The 22,752-nt window shown below is 39.2% G+C and overlaps 1 protein-coding gene across 1 annotated transcript in view; it reads left to right on the top strand.

Annotated features, from left to right (window-relative positions):
- Atl3 (atlastin GTPase 3) overlaps window positions 1-22,752 on the top strand; it is a 41,131-nt gene that overhangs the window by 2,810 nt on the left and 15,569 nt on the right. Inside the window, exons 2-7 of the mRNA XM_004852570.4 lie at window positions 8,163-8,377; window positions 8,603-8,746; window positions 13,179-13,283; window positions 13,946-13,996; window positions 20,980-21,036; window positions 22,202-22,294. Of these exons, the coding sequence (XP_004852627.1) occupies window positions 8,163-8,377; window positions 8,603-8,746; window positions 13,179-13,283; window positions 13,946-13,996; window positions 20,980-21,036; window positions 22,202-22,294 (665 nt within the window). The remainder of the gene's footprint in view (window positions 1-8,162; window positions 8,378-8,602; window positions 8,747-13,178; window positions 13,284-13,945; window positions 13,997-20,979; window positions 21,037-22,201; window positions 22,295-22,752) is intronic.

Here is a 22,752-nt window from a genome sequence, read left to right as displayed (position 1 = left end):
TATAATAATTTGTTAGTATGGCTATCACTATATTGAAAAGTTCTGTACAATTTTCTAAAAAATGCTTTTTTTTTTTTGGTACTGGGGATCGAACTCGGGTCCTTGTGCTTGTGCAGCAGGCGGCGAAACCACTGAGCTAAATCCCTGGCCTAAAAAATGGTTTTTATTTGGCTGTATTTTGATTGTTAGAACTAGCTAGGTCTATTTCACAGGTAGAAGATAGGCTTTATTGTATAGTAGGCAAATAAGCAAAGGAGTGGAGTGTGTGTGTGCCTTAAAATTATAAATTCAAGCCAAGTAAATACTGCTAGTTAAAAAAATCTTTATTTAATTGGAACATAGCTAATTAAAACCTTCAGTTAGCTAGATTAATTTTGGTGGTCTTGTGTGTAGAAAAGAGGCAAATAAAATCTACTGAAAAAAAAGATTACTACTGAATTTATCTATTAAAACAAGTTTTTTTAATCTTTTTTTTTCCCCTCCACCTGTGGTATGGCATGGCATTTTTTAAAAAAAAATTTTATCTTATAAATTTTTATTTTTTGTAGTGCTGGGGATCAAACCTAATGAATGTTAGGCAAGTGCTCTACCACTGAACCATGTTCCCAGCCTGGCATCACTTTTATTTGTTTTTAGTTTTTAATGATTATTATTTTTTGAGATGGGATCACATTGTGTTAGGCTGACCTTGAACTTTTGGACTTAAGTGACTCCCTTACCTCAGCATCTTGAGTAGCTGGGACCATAAGTATGTGCCACCTCCCTGGGCTTCTGACCTTACTTTTAGTTTCAGCTCTGTCTCTGCATATTCTCTCTGTCGCTCTCCTTTTTTTGAGACAGGGTCTTGCTGTGTAGTTCAGGCTGGCCTTGAAATCCCAGTGATTCTTCTGCCTCAGCCTCCTGAGTGATGAGATTACAGGTGTGTGCCACCATACCTGGCAAAAATGTGGTTTTGTTCAGTATGTTATGTTAAGGCACAAAGATTTTCTACAACAGAAAAAGCTTTAATTAACTAGAATATAAAACTCCTCAAGATTGTGGTTAGTTGGTGTTACATAGTATTTGCACTGAAACAGTGTGTCTGCAGGCACATTTACTGTCTTAAGCCAAAATGGAATACTGTATATATAAACACCAGTTGCCCCAGCTATACCTAGAAGTTCTAGAGTTGGGAGAGGGCTTAGTGTACTTGCTCTTGCATTTGTGTTTTCTTTGGCTTTGTAAATCAGGAACTGTCATGACTGCCAGCCTAGACAAGGCATGAAAATGCCTCTGTTTTTGGGTGTACTGCTCTTGCCCTTTAGAGGATGTTGTGTTTAAAAAGGAGACTGGAGGGCCGGGGATTTAGCTCAGTGGTTCCGCCGCCTGCCGCGAAAGCACAAGGGCCCGAGTTTGATCCCTGGTACCAAAAAAAAAAAAAAAAAAAAGAATAAATAAAAAGGAGACTGGAAAACTCAGGTCATAACTCTACTGTGAGTCATACAATGTGTTCAGGAAAGTGTTTCTGTAACTTTAGTTACTTGCTTCACCCCCACCCCCACCCCCACCCCTGCCGGGTACCGGGGATTGAACTCAGTTCCTTGCGCTTGCATTTCACAGCAGGCAGAGAACCACTGAGTTAAATCCCCGGCCTAGTTACTTGCTTTTAAGAATTCTCTGGACAGTAAGGATGAGCCCTGAGGCTGGTTGTACCCCAGTGTTTTCAGACTGAGTCTTGCTTTATGGTACAGGCTGGCCTCCTACTCTCAGTCCTCCTGTCCCCACTTCCCCAGTGCTGGAATTAATAGGCGTGCATCACCATGCCAGTCTTTACCCCAGGGATATTAATGGGTGACCTTTGCCCCATGGGACTTTTAGAAATGACTGGAGACATTTTTTGAGAGTCAAAACCTGGGGGCAACACTACTGGTATCGACCAGGTACAGGCCAGGGATAATGCTAAATATTATATAATGCGTAAGAGGCCCTCACCCCCACCTTGCATGCCAAAGCAACGTTATCTAGCTACAAATGTCTTTTTTTTTTTTGTTTTTTGAGACAGGGTCTTGCTATGTAGTTCAAGCTGGCCCTGAGCTCACTTTGTAGCCAGGCAGACCTGGAACTCACAGTCATCCTCCTGTTTCAACCTACTTAGTGCTAGGATTACAGGTGTGCACCACCATGCCCAGCAGCCACAAATGTCAGTAGTGGCGAAGTTGAGAAACCCAGATCTGTACTGTCAAAATTTTGCAGTAATGGGGATTGAACACAGGGCCTTTATGAAGAAGGGCTACAGCACTGGTTGTTTTTTAATTTTTAAGTTAAGGTCTCATTAAATTGCCCTTGATGGGTTGGAACTTGTCCTCCTGCCTTAACTATTAGGAGTGCTAGGATTATAGGAATGGGCCACTACTTCCGATTACCACTGTTGAATTAATTGATTTATCTCTGTGTGAACGGTGAACTTTTTTTTTTTGTGGTGCTAGGGATTGAACCCAGGGCCTTGAATGTTCTACAATTGAGCTATACCCCAAACCCTGAGTTTTCTGATATAGTAATTAATTGCTTTTATTTTTTATTTTTTATTTTTTTGGTACCGGGGATTGAACTCAGGTCCTTGCGCTTGTGAGGCAGGCTTCGGAACCACTGAGCTAAATCCCTGGCCCTAATTGCTTTTAATTAACCAGTTTCATTGAATTTATCACTGTCAGATGGGCTTCTGAAGTATTTGAGGGACATTTAAACTTTTTGCCTGTAATTTTTATTTTACATTTATTTACTTGTAGTACTAGGGATTGAACTAGGGCCTTTGGCACTGAGCTACATACTCACCCCTTTACTTTTTATTTTTGAGATAGGGCCTTGCTAAGTCACTAGATTGCCCAGGCTGGGCTTGAACTTGTGATCCTCCTGTGTCAGCCTTCCAGAGTGCTGAGATTATAGGTGTATGCTACCACACGTGGCTTTTTTTGGTGTTTTGAGACAGGATCTTAGTATTTGTTTTTTTTTTTTTTTTTTTTTTTTTTGGTACTGGGGATCGAATTTGGGTCCTTGGGCTTGCACAGCAGTCGGAGGATCTTAGTATTTAATCTTGGCTGGCTTTGAGCTAGCCATGTGCCTCACGCTGGCCTCAAACTTGTTATGGTCCTACCTCAGCCTCCCAAGTGCTGGGATTGTGGGTGCATGTCACCAGGCCCAGCCCTCATCATTTTTTTTTTTTTTTTTGGTATCAGGGTTTGAACTCAGGACCTTGTGCTTGCGAGGCAGGTGGTGGCACCACTGAGCTAAATACCTGGCTGCCTCATCATTTTTTTTATGATAGAATTTCTTTGGGTTTGTGTTTTGTGTAAGACTGAAAATACTGACCATGGTTTCTTTATTTGTTTGGTTTTTTTGAGACAGAGTCTTGCTATGTAGCTCAGGCTGGCCTTGAATTCACTGTGTAGCCCAAGGTGACCTGGAATTCATGGTGATCTTCCTGCATCAGCCTATAGAGTACTGGGATTACAAATTTGCACCACCATGCCCGGCTAGCTGACCATGATTTAGTGTTTTCATCTGTTTGTTTAAAGTGTGTATGTCCTTCCTTTCTTTCCATTTCTTACCCTTACCCTTCCTTCCTTTTTTTGTGCTGAGAGTTTAACTTAGGCCTTATGCATCCTAAGCATATGCTCTACCACTGAGCTATACCCCCTGCTCTTTTCTTTTTCGTAAAGGCCTGTAATTCTAGGAAGAGTCAGTACTGTAGTATGTACATATCTCTACAAATTCTTTCCAGTAATAATTATGACTCACCTTTTTCAAATGTATTCATCATTCAAGTTGGGTTGCTTTTTGTCATCTTAGTGTAGAGCTAGTCCTATGGAATGTAATTATTGCAGAAATCATTTGAACAGGCATATATAAACTATTGGTTAGTCTGGATTAAGGTGTGTTATGCCAGAAGTAAAACATAAATAAGTACTTCATATGTAAGTAGGGAAAATATTGCATATAAACTATATAAGCAATTAGGATGCTAATTCTTATCCAAAGATTTTTAGCATCTCTACTTGGTTTTTTTTTTTTTTGAAACGGTCTCAATACATAGTTCAGGTTCATTTAAACTTGTTGCAGTCTTCCTATCTCAGCCTCCTGAGTGCTGAGATTACAGGCATGCACCACCATGCCTGGCTATCCTTAGTGTTGTTACCTTCAACTGTACATATCATTCATTATCTTACAATTTCTTTTTTTTTTTTTTGGTACCGGGGATTGAACTCCGGTCCTTGAACTTGCACAGCAGGCAGCGAAACCACTGAGCTAAATCCCTGGCCCTATTTTACAATTTCTTATTGTGTACCTGCTATGTATCATAACTATGTATCATTATATTCACATTGCTGAATGTAAACTATAATAATGAAAGGGTTGCTAGGTTTGGCTGTATCTGAAAGGGCCTCCAAATAAATGATTTAAGCAAGACAGACATTTTTCTCTCACATAAAAGTGAACCAGTGTGGCAGTTCTGTGCATGAAGACCTAGGGCCCTGCCTCTCTCATTGCTCCAGTATTCTGAGTGTTGCCCAAATGTACCTCACCCAGATGACTCACTCCCACTTCTACAGCCAGCCAGCAGGAAGTGGGAAATGCCTGACCTGGAAGTTGCCTGTATGCTTTCCATCACTTCTCATTGGTCAGAATATAGTCTTATGGTCATACTCCAGCTACAAGGTTGGGTTGGAACTGCATTTCTCTTGTATTTCTTTATATGCCCAGCTAAATATCTGTTACATAACAGGAGGGAGAAATGAATATTGGGATGACCAGCCATCTCTGCCAGAATCAGGACTTTGTTTTATACTTCTTTTGAGTATTGTACAGTACTTAGCACTGTGCTTTATCCATAAAGTCTGAATAAATTCTTTTTATTAGTTCTTTTGTATAAAAGGCTGGAGTTCTTTAGGTCTTGGATTTATCTCCTATGGTGGCAATATGAACCCTAAAATTATCCACAAAAATTCTTTCTATCCAGGCCACAATAGAGGCAGGATATTGGTATATGTTTATTAGTGGGGTAACATGGCACTTAACTTATATTTATATGTTGTTTTCCAATAGTCTGCAAAAAATTAAAAAATGAGAGGAACCTTTTTGTTGGTGATAGTGCAAGTATAAAAAGGGAGCAGCAATTCCTATAGCTTAAAAGGCAGGGCCTGACAGTCAAGCTGGATTTTTTTTTTTTTTGGTACCGGGGATTGAACTCAGTACCTTGCACTTGCGAGGCAGGCGGTGGCACCACTGAGGTACATCCCCGGCCCTCAAATTGCTTTGTCTGCTTTGCTTGCTGCGAGCATGCAGCCTTCAGTGCTTCTCAGACAGAAGTCATTTAGGAACCATAATTGTGATTTTGGTCATACCTCCCTATCTGTACTACGCTTTACTTAAAATGTATCCTTAAATGTGAATTCATTTACTGTTTCCTAAACTTAACCTTCCGTAAGCAATAATCCTTAAACTGACTTGGAATTTGCTACTATTACATATCAGGTACATAAATATTAAAATAAAAACTGTCTTTTTAAGTACCTAAAAAATCTTGATACTACCAGCATGTGTCCTTAAAGAAATAGTGCTTTAGGGCCGGGGATTTAGCTCAGTGGTTTCACCGCCTATTGCTCATGCACAAGGACCTGAGTTCGATCCCTGGTACGGGGGGGGGGGGGGGAGAAGAAATAGTGCTTTGATCCATTCCCTAGGCCACACTCGTAGTTCTTTGTAAACTTTTCATAAATCCATAGCAACTAAGTGGCTCTGAATTTGTACTTTCAATTCTGGTAGGGAAAGTACTGCTAGTTAGTGGTTACTTTTGAACTATAGAAACTTTAGTTTTCAGGGAGGGTGTGGTTTGAGACAAGGTCTCACTATGTAGTTCAGGCTGGCTTTGAACTCTTGGCAATCCTCCTTCCTCAGCCTCCTAAGTGCTGGGATTACAAACATGTGGTTTCACATTTAGCAGCTCCTGAAATTTTTTTTTGGTACTGGGGAGCTCCTGAAATTTTGATTGAATTATTAACCAGCTGAAGATCTTTTCCAGCTTACCTTTGTTGAACTGTATTTTCTTTTTTAAAAAAATGTAGGAACTGCATTTTGCCAGTTTCTTTCTTTTTTTTTTTCTTCTTTTTGGTACCGGGGATTGAATTTGGGAACTTGTGCTTGCAAGGCAGGTGGTGGAACTACTGAGCTAAATCCCTGGCCGTATTTTCATTTTATTTATTTTACTTTATTTTTCAGTTTTTATTAGTACATTTACATTTCATAATGATTATATCCCTTGTGGGGAGTTGTACATGTATATAACATTTTAATTCTTTTTTATCCTCAGTTTCCTCATTTTAAAAATAGGGCTTATCAAACTTTGGTTTCTCTTCAGATCTTATAAATCTTCCATCTTTTACTAAAAATAGGGCTGGTCAGGTGTGGTGGTGCACTCATGTAATCCCAGCACATTGTGGGGCTGAGGCTGGAGGATATCAAGTTTGAGCCCAGCCTGGGCAACTTAGCAATTTAGTTTAGTGAGACCCTGTGTCAAACAAACAAACACAAAAAGGGAACTGGGGATGTATCTCAGTGCAAAGGCCCTGGATTCAGCCCTTAGTAATGTTAAAAAAAAAAGCAGCATTATTTATTTCATAGGGTTGTTCTGAGGATTAAATAATATATGTAAAAAGCTTTGCAGTGATAGACAGCCTCTCTACTGTTGGTGGACATTTTGTGTTACTTCCACTTTTGGACTGTCTTGAGTAAAGTTTTTTTTTTTTTTAAATCACTTTTTTTTTTTTTTAACTCACTTTTTTTTTATTTTTATTTTTGCTACCGGGGATCAAACTGAGGACCTTGCACTTTTGAGGCAGGTGGCGGAACCACTGAGCTAAAAGTAAAGTTCATATGAGCATTCTTGAATGTCTTTTGGTGGTTGTATGCATTCATACTTCTTACATATTATATGTATCTAGGAGTAGAACTCCTGGATGATAGGTATGTTTAATTTTTTTTTTCTTGGTACCGGGAATCGGACTCAGGACCTTGCCCTGGCGCCACTGAGCTAAATCCCCGGCCCCTTGTTTAATTTTAATATGTATTGCCAATAGTTTTTTAATATATAGTTTTATAGTTTAATATATAGTTTAAAAAATATATATTGCCAGTAGTTTTCCAAAGTACCTATACTGTGTTATATGCTCCCATCAGAAAGCATGAAAAATCCAGTTGCTCCTGGAATATCCTCTCCCATAGCTGATATTGTCTTAAAGTTTAGGTCTTCTGCTGGGAAGGCAGTGGTATTTCATTGTGGTTTTAATTTACATCTTTCTGATAAGTAATGGTATAGAAGCACCTTTTCATAGGTTGACTATTGAATATCTGTCTTAGTCACTTTTCTCGTCCCTGGGACACAATATCTGGCATCCACAACTTAAAAAGAGAGAGGTTTTTTTTTTTGGCCTTTATGTTTGTAGAGGTATCAGCCCATAGTTGTCTGGCTCCAGGGCAGAAATGGCATGGTAGAAGGGCCTGGGTGGAGAAAAGCTGCTTACCTCATGGCATCTAGGAAGCAGAGTGAGTCGAGGAGCTGGGAAGAGAGATCTAACCATTGTTTACAATGACCTACCTTTTCTGACCAGGCCCCACCTCTTAATGGCAAGTCAGGCATTACCCCCCCCCCCCCCAGGTAGTTCAGGCTGGCCTTAAACGCACTATGTAGGCTAAGATTGCCTTGAATTTATGGTGATCCTCCTGCCTCAGCCTCCCAAGTGCAGGGAGTACAGGCATGCATCACCCTGTCTGGCCCTCAACACTTTATTTTTTTCAGACAGCGTCTTGCTAAGTTGCCCTGGAATGTGGGTTCTCATCCTTCAGCCCCCGAATATTTGGGATTACAGGCATGTGCCACCATGTCTGGTTGAACTTTAAAAATTTTTTTTTCCTAGTACTGGGGATCGAGCTCAGGACCTCGTGTTTGCCAGGCAGGCGCAGCGCCATGAGCTACATCCCAGCCCTAAACTTTCTTAATTTTAAGGAAGTCAAGTTTGTCATTTTTTTCCTTCTACACTTAGTATATTTGTGCAGTTTATGAAATTTTTGTTCTTGATATTAAAGATATATTTATATTTGGAACTAATTTATTTTTCTCTACATTAACATAGGTGATGCCATGGAGAGTGGAAGGCCTGGGCCAGTGCAAGTCGTTTTGGTTCACAAAGACCAACATTCCTTTGAGCTAGAAGAGAAAGCCTTGGCCAGCATCCTCCTACAGGACCATATCCGAGATCTTGATGTGGTGGTGGTATCTGTGGCTGGTGCCTTCCGAAAGGGCAAGTCCTTCATTCTGGACTTCATGCTACGATACTTATATTCTCAGGTGAGGAAGAATTAGTTCACTTGAAGAAAGAAAATGAGACGTTTATGTGCAAAATAAGATCATGAATTATCCTTAGTGTATGAGATTACTTATTTAAATTTAACAAGGAGGCTAGAGGTGTAGCTCAGTGGTACAGTGCTTACTTAGCAGATACAGGACCCTAGGTGTGATCCCTAGCATACATACAAAAAAAGATTTAATGGAAATCTCTTATTTCTTCTGTAGAAGGAAGGTGGTCATTCAAATTGGTTAGGTGACCCAGAGGAACCATTAACAGGATTTTCATGGAGAGGAGGTTCTGACCCAGAAACCACCGGGATTCAGATCTGGAGTGAAGTTTTCACTGTAGAGAAGCCAGGTGGAAAGAAGGTAAGAATGAAAAGACTTCTCATATATCTTAGACTGTTAGCAATTCTTTAGATGTTAGCCGAAATAGAGTTTAATATGACTGTCTTATTTTTTATTTTGTAATTAAAAAATTTTATTTGCTACTGGGGATCGAACTTGGCACCTTGCACTTGTGAGGTAGGTGGTAGAACCACTGAGCTAAATCCCCAGCCCTGTCTTATTTATTTATTTATTTTTTGGTACCGAGGATCGAACTTGGGACCTTGTGCTTGCCGGGCAAGCAGCAGAACCACTGAACTAAATCCCCGGCCCATCTGTCTTATTTTTTGTTTTTGTTTTTTTTTCTTTGGTACTGGGGATTGAACTCTGGACCTTGCGCTTGTGAGGCAGGCGCCGGAACCACTGGGCTAAATCCCCAGCCCTGTCTCATTTTTTAATACTCAAGATTTTACCTTCGAAGTTACATGGCTTAAAAAGTAGAGAATTCTTTTCATTTGCTTTTACTTTTTAATTAAAAGTCAACATTCTTTATTTGTTTTTTGTTGTTGTTTTTTTTTCTTTTGGTACCTGGGATCGAACTTCGGACCTTGTGCTTATGAGGCAGGCGCCGGAACCACTGAGCTAAATCCCCGGCCCAACATTCTTTAATATGTATATCTGGATTATTTCCTTTAAATTATGTTAAGCATATGAATATACTACATTTTATACATTTTCTTAGTGGTAGACTTTTTCATTGCCTTTTTTTTGGTAGTGTGAAAGTGTATGTGGGGGGGGGAGGAGGGGCTTGAACCCAGGGCTTTCACACTTCCTACATCCCCAGCCCCTTTTAAAATGTTTTGTATTTTTGAGACAGTGTTGTTAAGTTGTCCAGGCTGGACTTGAACTTGCAATCCTGCCTCAGCCTCCTGGAGTGCTGGGATTACAGGTGTGTGCCTCATCCAGCTTTACTTTTTTATCATTCTTATTACAATGAACATCCTGATAAATATCTTCTTGTGTAAATGTGTAGTTATGTCTTTAGGCCACAGCCTTTTTTTTTTTGGTACTGGGGATCAAACTCGGGTCCTTGCACTTACACAGCAGGCAATGAAACCATTGAGCTAAATCCCCAGCCCAAGGCCACACCTTTTTAAACTATGTTCATTACCCATTATGGGTAGAGAAATCAGTCTATTGGCTTGTGACTAGTATTTTGAAAAGAAAGGACTGGAACAGAATTGAAAACAGTAGAGTGTAAGCTGGGCATGGAGGCACATGCCTGTGGTCTCAGCACTTGCCTACTTAGAGCTACTGACTGTTCTAGCCACTTAGTTCCCTTTCTGTCATTAGTTCTCTTAGCTGTCATCAGTTTCTGATTTAAACTTCCAGTGATTTTTACTGTATAAATATATATATATATATGCAAATGTTAGACAATTCTGTTTCTTTAAAAAATATATGTAATATAGTCTACATACTGGTCTCCATTTTTATATATATATAAAGATTTTATATATATATATAAAGATTTTATATATATATATAAAGATTTTATATATATATATAAAGATTTTTTTATATATATATATATATAAAGATTTTATATATATATATTTTGGTACCGGGGATCGAACTCAAGACCTTGTGCTTTCGAGGCAGGTGCAGTGCCACTGAGGTAAATCCCCAGCCCTCCATTTTTATCTTTTTCTCACCTGAATAACCTAAAGATTATTTTATACCGATACACAAAACTTTTCTCTTTTTTTTGAGATAGGGTCTTACTTTGTAGTCCAGGCTGGCCTTGAGCTCTGTGTAGCCCAGGTGGACCTCAAACTTGTGGACTTCAAATAGCCTTGCCAACACCTGATACTTTTTGATTTAGCCAATCTGTCAGGTGTGAAGTGGGTCGAATGGTGGTTTTGATTGGCATTTCCTTAATGTCTAATGGTATTGAATATCTTTTTCTATGCTTATTGGCCATTTCAATATCTTCTTGGGAGAAATGTTTATTCAAATCAAATCCATATTTTAGTTGGGTTATCTTTTTATTTCTTTAAAGAAGGTATTTTTTTTTTTGTAGTACTGAGGATTGAACCCAGGGCTTCATGGTTGCTAGGCAAATGCTCTACCACTGAGCCATAACCTCAGCCTTTTAAAAATTACTTTTGTTTTTGTTGGTATCAGGGATTGAACTCAGGTCCTTGCACTTGTGCAGCAGACGGTGAAACCACTGAGCTAAATCCCCAGCTCTAAAAATTACTTTTTTTTTTGGTACCAGGGATCGAACTCAGGACCTTGTGCTTGTGTGGCAGGTGGCGGAACCGCTGTTCTAAATCCCCAAACCTAAAAATTACTTTTGAGATAGCCTTGATGAGTTGCCCAGATTGCTCTTAATGGGATTCTCCTGCCTCAGCCTTCTGAGTAGCTGGAATTACAGGCATGTGGCACCACATCTGGCTCTTGTCTTTGTTTTTGAGTTGTAGAAGTTCCTGATACATTCCAAATACTAGACATTATTCTCATTCTGTGGGTTGCCTTTTCACTTTTTTTTTTTTTGGTACCAGGGATCAAACTCGGGTCCTTGTGCTTGCGCAGCAGGTGGCAAAACCACTGAGCTAAATCCCTGGCCCTTGTATTTATTACTGTAAATCTTATTTTAAAGTGTTTTTTGAATATGAAATTTCTCTTCTTGGGCTCAGTAGAATCTCACAAAAGCTTCCCTGCTGGCTTTTGCAATAATCTAGGTTTCAGTGAAGTCAGACATTTATTTGATGAATTTAATTTTTTATTTTATTTTACTTTATTTTTGGTATTGGGGGTTGAACTCTGGCCCTTGTGCTTGCAGGGCAGGCAGCGAACCACTGAACTAAATTCCTGGCCCTTTTTTTTTTTTTTGAGACAAGGTCTGGCTTTGTAGTTCAGGCTGGCCTCGAACTCTCCTGGATCCTCCTGCCTCTGCCTCCCTAGTGCTGGGATTGCAGGTGTGTGCTACTATGCCTGGCTTCCAAATGTACTTATCTTCTGAGTGTGTTAAACTTTGTCCTCTCTTTGAACTGCCTACATTATGCACAGATTTGAAGATTTATGTTTAAATTATATGACTCTGAATGGTGAATAGCAAGTCATGTGAGGATTATAAAGTATTTTAACATTTTGCATAAATCTCCTTTTTTGAGTGCAATAGACTCTTTAGCCATTTTAGAAAACCTAAGGTTTCATAAAGCCTTGTTGTATATTATCGTTATTTTAAAATTTTTATTAGTACATGTTTGCAGTATATACATAATGGTTACATTCATCATGGGGAATCGGCATATGTACAGAACACATCTTAATTTGATTTTCTTCCTTTCCCCTCCCTTCCTCTCCCTTCACCCTTGTTGTATGTATGTATGTATGTAGGTATGCATTTATTTATTTATTTGGTACTGGGGATCAAAGTTGGGACCTTGGAACCACTGAGCTAAATCCCCAGCCCTCTTGTTGTATTTTATAGAGAGCAGTGGTAGCCTAGACTCAGTGGCATCTTTGTTGTATTCTGTCTTTTGTGAAAGTTGAAATAAATGTTAATTTTCTTATGTCAAATAAGCAGGAAACTTTATTATTTTATTTTATTTTATTTTATTTTATTTTTTTGGTACCAGGGATCAAACTCGGGTCCTTGCGCTTGTGCAGCAGGCAGCGAAACGACTGAGCTAAATCCCCAGCCCAAGCAGGAAACTTTAGAAATTCAAGAAATGAATGTAGCCTTGTAGATAAATGACAAAAATATCTCAGCACATAAGATTAAACTTCCTGGGCATGGTGGCATATGCCTGTAATCCCAGCATTCGGGATGCTGAGGCAGGAGGATTGCCATGAGTTTGAGGCCAGCCTGGACTACATAGTGAGTTCAAGACCAGCCTGAGCTACATAGTGAGACCCTGTCTCAAAAAAAAAAAAAAAGATTAAATTTAAGTCAGTATTTTAAATTTGTTTTTCAACGTTATCAGCAACAACAAAAACATTGAATGGCTGGCTAATGGTGCTAGTTGGCTAATTGGGTAATAGTGAGCTAATGGACTTCACTGTTGGGCTTTTTGATTATAGGGCAGTCCATGTTCTGTATGCCTGTTTTGTAGCATCTTACCAGGGCAGAACACATTGTCTCCTGCAAAGTGCTTGAATCAGAGCAAGGCACCTAAGTAACTGCACTTTTCTGGGACCTGTGGGCAGGGACTTAAGGCTCATGTAACAAATATGTCCTTTACATATCCCTACTTCTCACTTTAACCCATTTGTGTGTTTTTTGTTTTTATGTTTTTTGAGATAGAGTCTGGCTATGTAGTTAAGGCTAGTCTTGAACTCACTATGTAGCCCAGGATGGCCTTGAACTTTCAGTGATCCTCCTGCCTCAGCCTGCCAAGTACTGAGATTATAGGTGTGCACCACCATGCTCAGCCCATTTGTGTTTCTTTCTTTTCTTTTTTAGGTTGCAGTTGTTCTGATGGATACCCAGGGGGCATTTGACAGTCAGTCAACTGTGAAAGACTGTGCTACCATCTTTGCTCTGAGCACCATGACTAGTTCTGTTCAGGTAAAACCACTTGAGTTGGAAATAAAAAAGGAAATGCAGTAAATGAAGAACATCTAGTTTTAGTTACTGGTTTTTTCTGCTTTTGGTTTTTCTGGTACCGGGGATTGAACTCGGGTCCTTACGCTTGCCAGGCAGGCAGCAGAACCACTGAATCCCTGGTCCTTAGTTACTGTTTTATTAACAAGATTTCTTTGGTGATATAGAAATACTCTTTTTATGTATGTTAAGCTCTTAGATATTCAAGAGGAGCTAAATTATTTTTTTGCTTTGGTGGTAAATTGTATATAACATTTTTCCAAAAAAACCAAAAACATGGAAATTGAAATTACATCAGTTATGTCATATAGAAAATGTAGATTTGGTAAGCACTGAAGAAAACTAAGAAAAATTTCATGGTTTAAGCCTTATAGTTTTCCAACAGACAGATAATATTACTATTGAATAGGGTTCATATTCTTTTTTTTTTTGGTACTGGGGATCGAACTCGGGTCCTTGTGCTTGCTAGGCAAGTGGTGGAACCACTGAGCTAAATCCCCGGCCCAGCTTCATATTCTTGTATACAAATCTTTAAGTGTACAAAGCTTCTGTTCAGTGCTGTAGACTTGTTCGGGATTCCTTTGAAGTAAGCCAGAGTAGTATCAATCTGGATTCTTGTTTTCTAGATATACAATTTGTCCCAGAACATTCAGGAAGATGATCTTCAACAGCTGCAGGTATATATTCCTCATATATTTTAACATTATATTATATCATGTTAAACTTTTAAGATTAAGAAAAATAAGGGCCGGGGATTTAGCTCAGTGGCACTGTGCCTGCCTGCCAAGCTCAAGGTCCTGAGTTCAATCCCCTGTACCGCAAAGAAAAATAATTGGTTAGTTTTTAGTAAACAGTTGGAATGTGAGGGAAGATTTTTTATTTGTAGTAATCCTGTACTCTGTGTGTATATTGATGAGGTGGATCAGAGTGGTCAGAGAAAGGCCTTACTGATTTGGGCAAAGAATAGAAGAAAGTGGGTAATTAAGTCATTGAGGTAAGTCTTGGGGAAAGTATTAAAGGAGAGAGAGCAGCAAGGATGATCTGAGGTGGAGTGGAGCAAGGTGACTGATAGGTTGGGTTGGGGTATGTGATGGAAGGGGCTAAGTGATGAAGTCAGAGAGGCACTGAGGTCTATGTCATGTGGGGTTTGAGCTTTTCCTCTGGGGGAGATGGGAGCCAAGAGAGTTTTGAGCAGAGGAATGATGTTAGGAGTTACTGTAAAAAGATCACTGGCTGCCTTGTTCTGAACAGATTTTTTTCCCAGTGAAACACATTTAAAATTTTCTGTATATTAAGTATTTAATCTAGTAAAAATACTCTTTGTGGTACATGCAGCAGTTACATACTCTGAAGTGAGAGTTTGGGGGTTGAGATAGAGATGTTATGAATAACTTGTATACTTCTAGATTGAGAAAGGGAATTCTGGAAGAGGATCTGTTTGGAAGGGGAAGTAGAGGCGTCATTGGAATGGAAGTCTTGGTGAGGGCAAAGAATAGTAATAATGGGAATAGTTTAATAGTTTTTTTTAAAAGGTTGAAGAAATGGTAATAAGAGTAGAATGCTTGAATTTTTGACTTTGGTGGTAGAACTTCTATGGGTGACAGAGTCCAAGATGTGGATATATTGGAGTGGAAAAGATCTTGGAAGTTGGTTGTCAAGGAGTTGTGAGGCAGGGATTGAACAGAAATCCCTATTTTGGTGGAGGAAAAATGTCAGAGGATAAGGATAGGTGTTAAAGTTCCCAGTGAGAGGGAAGGACCAGTAGTTAGTAGATGGATAGTGATGAGGAAGGAGGGAAAAAGATAAGTATACAAAGTGCTAAAGATCCTAAAGGAATAAGCTTTTTGCAGGACAGTGGAGAATAATGGTTTAGAAGTCACAAAGGAAAGCAAGATTCAGGGGTCATCAGCTCTCCATTTTAATCCTGAGACACATGGAGTGTGAAAGAATAATAGTCATTACATGTAGAAATACACCTTTGACATACTGATTTCAATTCTTTTGGATATATACTCAGTAGTGGGATTACTAGATCATGTGATAGTTCTGTTTTTAATTTTTTTGAGGAACCACCACACTATTTTCCATAAGGGCTGTACTATCTAGTACCTTTCTTTAGAGGCAGCTACTTACAGTGCTTTTTGTTGTATGCTGTGTACTTCTAGATTTATTTTGTGGTGTTATTAAGAGTGTAACTTGAGGTTTCAGGCAGGGCTGTCTCCTAGCCCCGGTTCTAGATTTGTTTTTCTTGAGGCTGGATCTCGCTGTGTAGTTCAGGCTGACCTTGAACTCATGGCAATCCTCCTGCCTTAGCCTCCTGAGTGCTGGGATTACGGGCGTGTGCCACCATACCCAGCCTAAGAACATGTTTATACTGCTCCTTTCTGATTTAAAAAATTTAGATATTGATAACTTATACTAAATTAAGATTTAATTTTCTTTATTTTCTCCATCCTTCAACCCATCCTTCCTCTTTTATTTCAATAGTTATATCACATTTTTTTTTGTTAGATACTGGGGATCAAACTTAGGACCTTGCACTTGTGAGGCAGGTGTGGTACCACTGAGCTAAATCCCCGGCACTTTTTTCTTTTTTTTGTATGGGGATGAAACTCAGGACCTGGCGCCTGCCAGGCAGGCACTGTGCCGCTGAGCTAAATCCCTAGCCTTCACATTTTTTTTATCACACCTTGTAAAGACACTCACAAAAGAGGACTTCCAGAACTACTTAAGAGAGTGACAAGAATGATGGGCTAAGTGGGTTCAAAGTGAGGGGGAATGTTTTGAGAAGTATTAACAGCAGTGAGTCTTTTACTGTAATAAATTTTTTGAACTTCAGACATTCACCATATTTTTTTTTTAATCGCACCTTGTATGTAGTTGGGCCTCCATTTCCAAAGGTTTCTCATCCATGGATTCAGCCAACCTTGGATTGAAAATATTTGAAAAAATATTGAGCTTATACTGAACATGCCCAGGCTATTTCTTTCTTTTTTTTCTTTTTTTTTTTTGAAGGGTCATTATTCCTAAAACAATATGGCATAATGACTGCTTACATAGCATTTACTTTTTCTTTTTTTTCTTTTTTTTTTTTGAGACAGTTTTTCACTATATAGTTCAGGCTAGCCTTGAACTCACTAAGTAGCCCAGGCTGGCCTTGAACTTATGGCAGTTCTGCCTCATCCTCCTGAGGCATAGCATTTACTTTGAATTTGACATTGTAAGTAATTTGGAGATGACTTAAAGGATATGTGTAGGTTATATGCAAATACTTTGCTACTTTATGTAAGGGACTTGAGGATCTGCAGATTTGGTGTCTTTGGGGCTCCTGGACCCGTGAATGCTGCTTGTACATGTTCTTTATAGGCCCATTGTAAACTCTGATTATATTTCTTGTAATTAATTACCTTCATTGTCTTTTGCATTTCAATTTACTTTTCTTTATGCTGATTACTAATGCACCCACAGATTTGTAACACTTTGAAGCACCATCTAATTGTAAGCCTTGTTTTATCTTTCCCGTGGGAGACCTAACTCCTGGGCACTGAGCCCTGCTGTAGTCTGCATTGCCTCTTATAGACACAATTGTCATTCAATGCTTTCTTTGCTACAATCCTGGCAATTTCTTTTCAATTTCCACCTTAGTTGGGTCCTATTTAATCTTCTAATTATTCACTCCTCAATTACACTCATTCTCTAGTAGCTTCCTGAGAAAGGATGCATAGAAGGTAACTTTTTTGAGGTCTTAAATACGAGCATATTTTAGTCTAATCCTAGAAGTAGAGAATGGAACTAATTTTCTATTAGGATTATGAAGGCATTGCTTCATTGTCTTATAGCTTCCAGTGTTGCTCCTGAAGTCTTACACTATCTCATTCCTGATCATTTGTATGTGACCTTTTTGTTTCTGGAGCTAGTAAGATCTTATTTTTGCCATGTTTTCATGTTTTTTTTTTTTTTGGTACTGGGGATCGAACTCGGGTCTTTGCACTTGCGAGGCAGGTGGCGGAACCACTGAGCTAAATCCCTGGCCTATGCCCTGTTTTCATGGTAATGTGTCTTAGTTTGAGTTTCATTTTCTTTCTTTGTAAATCATTTTCAGAGAGATAAGATGTTGCAATTAAGAAATAACAAGATTGGGCCAGGGATTTAGCTCAGCAGTTCCGCTGCCTGCCTCGCAAGCAGAAGGTCCCGAGTTCAATCCCTGGTACCAAAAAAAAAAAAAAAAAAAAGAAAGAAATAAGATACTGTAAAAGGACTTTGCAGAGCTGGGTTTGCAAGATGTTTTTCTCTTGCCTGGAGGGGTTGCACGAATTTTAGTTCCTTTCTAGCCTTAGCCAATGTGTCAGTTGTCCATTGAGTGGTAAGGCCTAACTATATGCCAAGGATACTAACTGCTCTTCTGGAAATCCAGTTTGCATCTATTTTGTAATCTCGTAATGCACATTGAGTATCTACTGTGCTTGTGGAACTTACTATATACCAGTGCCCCCTGTGCTTCAGTTTCACGCTGGGCTTACCTTAAGGACGCAAAGAAAAATGAAGACGGGAGTATAAATCAGACAAGGAAGGAGTAGAGTTTTGCACCCATGCCCCAAGTAGCAAGCAGTTAAATAGGGCTTACTGATTGTATTGTTCTGCTGAGCACATATTTAAGAAGCATCCACTGTGTAGCAGTGTTCCAGGGTGTGAGAGTAGACAATAATAATGATAATAAAATCACCAGCCCTTAAAAAAATACAATAAAGAGCTCTTGGAAATTAAAACTATAACAGCACAAATAAAAAATTCAATAGAGGAATAATCAGAATATAAATCGGAGAAAACTTATTCAACAATTTGAATAAAGATACAGAGCAGACACTAGGAAGGACAGTGAAAGAGAAGAGAAAAAAGGAGAGTGATAGAAGATGGGGAGGGATGAGAAAGGGAAGAATAAGGGGGCGAAGGTGGAGGGGAAGTGGAGAAGGGCACACAAAGAAAAAAGAATTCATCAGAGGTTTAACATGTTAATAATAGGTATTTAGCAAAGGGTATTTAGTAAGAGAACAGAGAAAATGAAGGGAAAGAAATCATAAAGAGAATAATATAAGCTGATGCTCTAGAATTGAAGGACATGGATTTTCTTTTTTTCTGCTAAAGGCTTTTCTCCAATATCTGGTATCCCTTGGATTCCTGTATTTAAGAAAGAGCCACTATGAATCCCAGTGGGAGCTGTGGTGAGGGTGGACCTTGTGACAGGGCAAGATTACCTAGCTATTTTCTTGCCAACTCCTAAATGTCTGTATTTGAGCAAGTTTATTCTTTTTTTGTTCTTTTCCTGTAGCAGAGATTGAACTCAGGACCTTGCGCTTGCAAGGCAGGCGCAGCACCACTGAGCTAAATCTCTGTCCAGAGCAAGTTTATTCTTGGACTGTCAGTTTCCCCCGAGAGTATTTCTTTAAACCTTTTAAACCCCCAGTAGGATGAGCAGGCTTGGTCTTGCTGTTCAGTATGTACACTTTCACTTAAGTATGTTTCTAAGCTGTTTCCTACTTCAGTTGAGTTTGGTTTCCAAGGCTAAGGTTTGTTTGTATCTTCTCTAGTTAGTACACTTAGCATCTTTTGTAGGGGTCAGAAGAGCATGGGGCTGGGTGAGGATTTGGATCTGGAGCTATAGATGCGTTCTCTAGAAATTTGGAATTATTTCTTTGCCGTTTCCTCTCCCATGCTTCCCTTGTAAGGTAATTACATGTTTATAATATCCGAGCCTTCTAGGGATTCTCTTGAGAGAATCTGCTTACTTCTTTTTGGCCCCTGCCTCCTAGATTTTTTTTTTTGAGACAGGGTCTCACTATGTAGTTCAAGCTAACCTTGAACTCACTATGTAGCCCAGGTTGGCATCAAACTCAGCAATCCTCCTGCCTAAGCTTCCTAAGTGCTGGGATTACAGACATGTGCCACCATGCCTGGCTTTGTCTTCTAGATTTCTTCGCAGGAGAGGAGAAGCTAAAATTCAACAATTCTCATCTGTCTCTTTTCCTTCAAAAATTTTGACAACTCTTTTTGTTATCATACTATTTCCCATCCTCTTTGCTCTGTGAGTTTATAACTTGTAAACTTCATTTTGTTATAGTTTTAGTGGGCTGAGGCTTCATGAAGAAATAGAGGTAAATGTATGTTTCACCCCGTCACTAGTCCCCTTCATTCAGTCATTTGAATGATGTAAATACTATGGGCCCAGTATATTTCTTGCGCTGGACATATAGAATGCACAAGATAGTCAGATGTTTCTGTCCTTGTGGGAATTAAATGCTCATTGTAAAGGTAGATCCTAGTGAAGGCAAGTAAAGGTGCAGTACATTAGACAGTGATGAGTGTTAGGGAGAAAAAAATAAAAAAGGAACACAAGTAAATACTATATGGTAATAACCTCAATTAATGTAAACATAATATGCCATAATGTGAACTAAGATTAGTAATATCAACAAGAATGAAAAATGGGATAGGAAAGTTGGAGGAGGGAGGGAAGGGAAGGAAAGGGAATTAAAAAAAGGAAACAAGCTGTAGTATGTACATGTAACCACTCCCCAAGATCATTGTAAACTGCATGTACGTACTGGAAACATATTAAAAAAGAAAAATGGGCTGGGGATGTAGCTCAGTGGTGCTGCGCCTGCCTGGCAAGCACAAGGTCCTGAGTTCAATCCCCAGTACTGGGGGAGTGGGGCAGAAAGACTATGTGGAAGGCTGTAATCTTTTCTTTTTAGGTGGTTGGCCACAGAAGGCTCCTTGAAAAGAAGTCATTTGTGTAAAGATTTGAAGAAGTGAGGCAACTGATCAAGGATATCTAGGGGAGAAACATTAAAAGCATAGGGGCTGGGTGTGGTGGTACATGCCTGTAATCCTAGCACTCTGGCAGCTGAGGCAGGAAGATTGCCATGAGTTCGAGACCAGCCTCGGCTATATAGTAGGTTCAAGGTCAGCCTGAACTACACAGCGAGACCTTGTCTCAAAAAAAACCAAACAAACAAAGCAAAGGGAAGAGCCAAGACAGAGGCTGTGAGACAGCTGTGTGACCAGTGTGTTTCAGACACAGCAAGGGGGACAGTAAGGCTGGATTACACTGGAAGGACTAGCTTTAATACTGAGGGTGCAGGGTCAAGCAGAGGGTGCTATTATCTAACCATATAACAGCCACTGTGGCTGTTGTCTTGAGAAAAGTCTAGGGAGGCCAGGGCTGAAGTGGAAAGACTAGTTGGGAGATTACTGCAGTATTCTGGACCTTGTGGAATTAGTGAGTGACTGAATTTTGGATTTGCTGGTGTATTGTGATGTGGAATGTGAGAGCAAGGAATAATCAAGATTATTTTAAGGTTCATGGCTCCTGTGCACTTTTTGTTTTTTGAGACAGGGTTTTGCTATGTAGCTCAAGGTGGCCTTAAACTCACTATGTAGCTGAGGGTATCTTCAAACTCACAGAAACCCTCCTGCCTCAGCCTCCCAAATGCTGGGATTACAGGCATGCACCACCATGGCTGACTTCCTGTGGGCTTTATAAACTATAGAACTTGGTTTCAATATAAGTAATATCTAGTCTGTTAAATGAGCACTTTGCTAAAGGATAGCATAGAAGTATTTAAAATAATTTTGATTATAAAGCAAATTTTCTTTTTTAAAGCTCTTCACAGAATATGGTCGTCTGGCAATGGATGAAATTTTCCAAAAACCCTTCCAGGTAGAATATTAACTATGATTGTAATTCATATCTTTGTTTTAGTTTACATATCATCAAACTACAGCTCATAGGTTAAATCTGTCCTTCTGTTTGTTTTTATTACCTATGAACTAAAGATGGCTTTTTTTTTTGTATTGGGAATCGAACTCAGGACCTTGCACTTGCCAGGCAGGTGCGGTGCCACTGAGCTAAATCCCCGGCCCAAAGATGGCTTTTATATATGTATATATACATTTTGTGTAGTGCTGGGGATCAAACCCAGAGCCTCATGTGTGCTAGTAGGCAAGTGCTTTGCTTAATTATTAAGGGACATCCCAAGTCCTGGCTTTTTTTTTTTTTTGCACTGGGGATCGAACTCGAGACCTTATGCTTTCAAGGCAGGTGGCAGAACCACTGAGCTAAATCCCTGGCCCTAGCTTTTGTATTTTTAATGGATGAAAAAGAAATGAAAAGACGAATATTTCATAATGTGTAAATTACCTGAAGTTCAGATGTCAGCATCCATACCTAAAATATTAGTAGCATACAGCATACTTATCTGTTTATGTGTCAGCTGTGCCTGCCTTCTTGCTACTACAGCAGAACTCAGGAGCTGCTTAAGGTATTTACTCTCTGGCTCTTACTAGATGACATTTGCTGACCTGTGCTTTATCCTCAGTGAGGCTAGCAGTCCTTAATATGTAATCATTATTTCTTTTCCCTTTTTGGGGGCGTTCAGATAGTACTACAGGTGCCTGCCAAACTGCACTGTTTCTTTTTCTTTCTAATATAAATAGCAGATCTCATTTTTGGTTGGTGCCACTTTGTTTGCTCTCTTGTCCTTTACTAAGTTCTCCCTACTTGCCTTTAGGGTAGACCCCCAAATTTACGTTGTCTCAACAGTCTGTTGAGGATGAAACTAGCAGTTGAGATATATTGACTTCATATTTGCCTTAAACATGTCCTTCTAATGTTTATAAAGTTTCTGTATTATGGAATAGATAAATCTTTCAGCACATAACCTTGCCCCCTTTGGAGAAATTGGGATTGTGCAGACAAATACTGCAATTATTTATTTTTTTTGGTACTGGGGATCAAACTCGGGTCTTTGCACAAATATTGCAATTACTATCTTGAAAATGCATTTATGCAAAGTCATAATATGTTTTATTCTCTTCCTAAATAGACACTCATGTTTCTGGTTCGAGACTGGAGTTTCCCTTATGAGTATAACTATGGACTACAAGGAGGGATGGCATTTTTGGATAAACGTTTACAGGTAAGAAGGAATAATTTGTGGTGTGGAATTACCTAAATGTATTAATGACTTTCTAATTTACCTTTGGATATTGAATTTAAAGCAGATTATTGAAAATGATACTATGCGTGTTAAATATGTATGAATATTAGTGTAAATGAATATTATTTATTCGTGATAAAATTAAAGGACATGGGTATATAATGTCCAGGGATTATAGAGAACAATTCTAGTCAAAAGCCTAAGTATAATTATAATTTCTGTTTCACATTTTAAATCAGGATCTAATGTGCCTTTATTTATTTAGAGGGAGAGTCTTGCTGCATAGTTGCTGGCCTCAAACTCACAGCCAGCCTCCTGCCTCAGCCTCCCAAGTGTTGAGATTACAGATATGTGCCTCCATGCTCAGCTTAATGGGCCTTTAGAATGTCACATTCAGAATTTTAGTTCTTTTTTTTTTTTTTTTAAAAAACAGGGTC

This window comes from Heterocephalus glaber, unplaced genomic scaffold (genome assembly GCF_053883595.1).
Source record: "Heterocephalus glaber isolate CG9 unplaced genomic scaffold, H.glaber_assembly_v1.0 deba00000594, whole genome shotgun sequence".
Taxonomy (NCBI): Eukaryota; Metazoa; Chordata; class Mammalia; order Rodentia; family Bathyergidae; genus Heterocephalus; species Heterocephalus glaber.
This window is presented reverse-complemented; position numbering and strand designations above follow the sequence as displayed.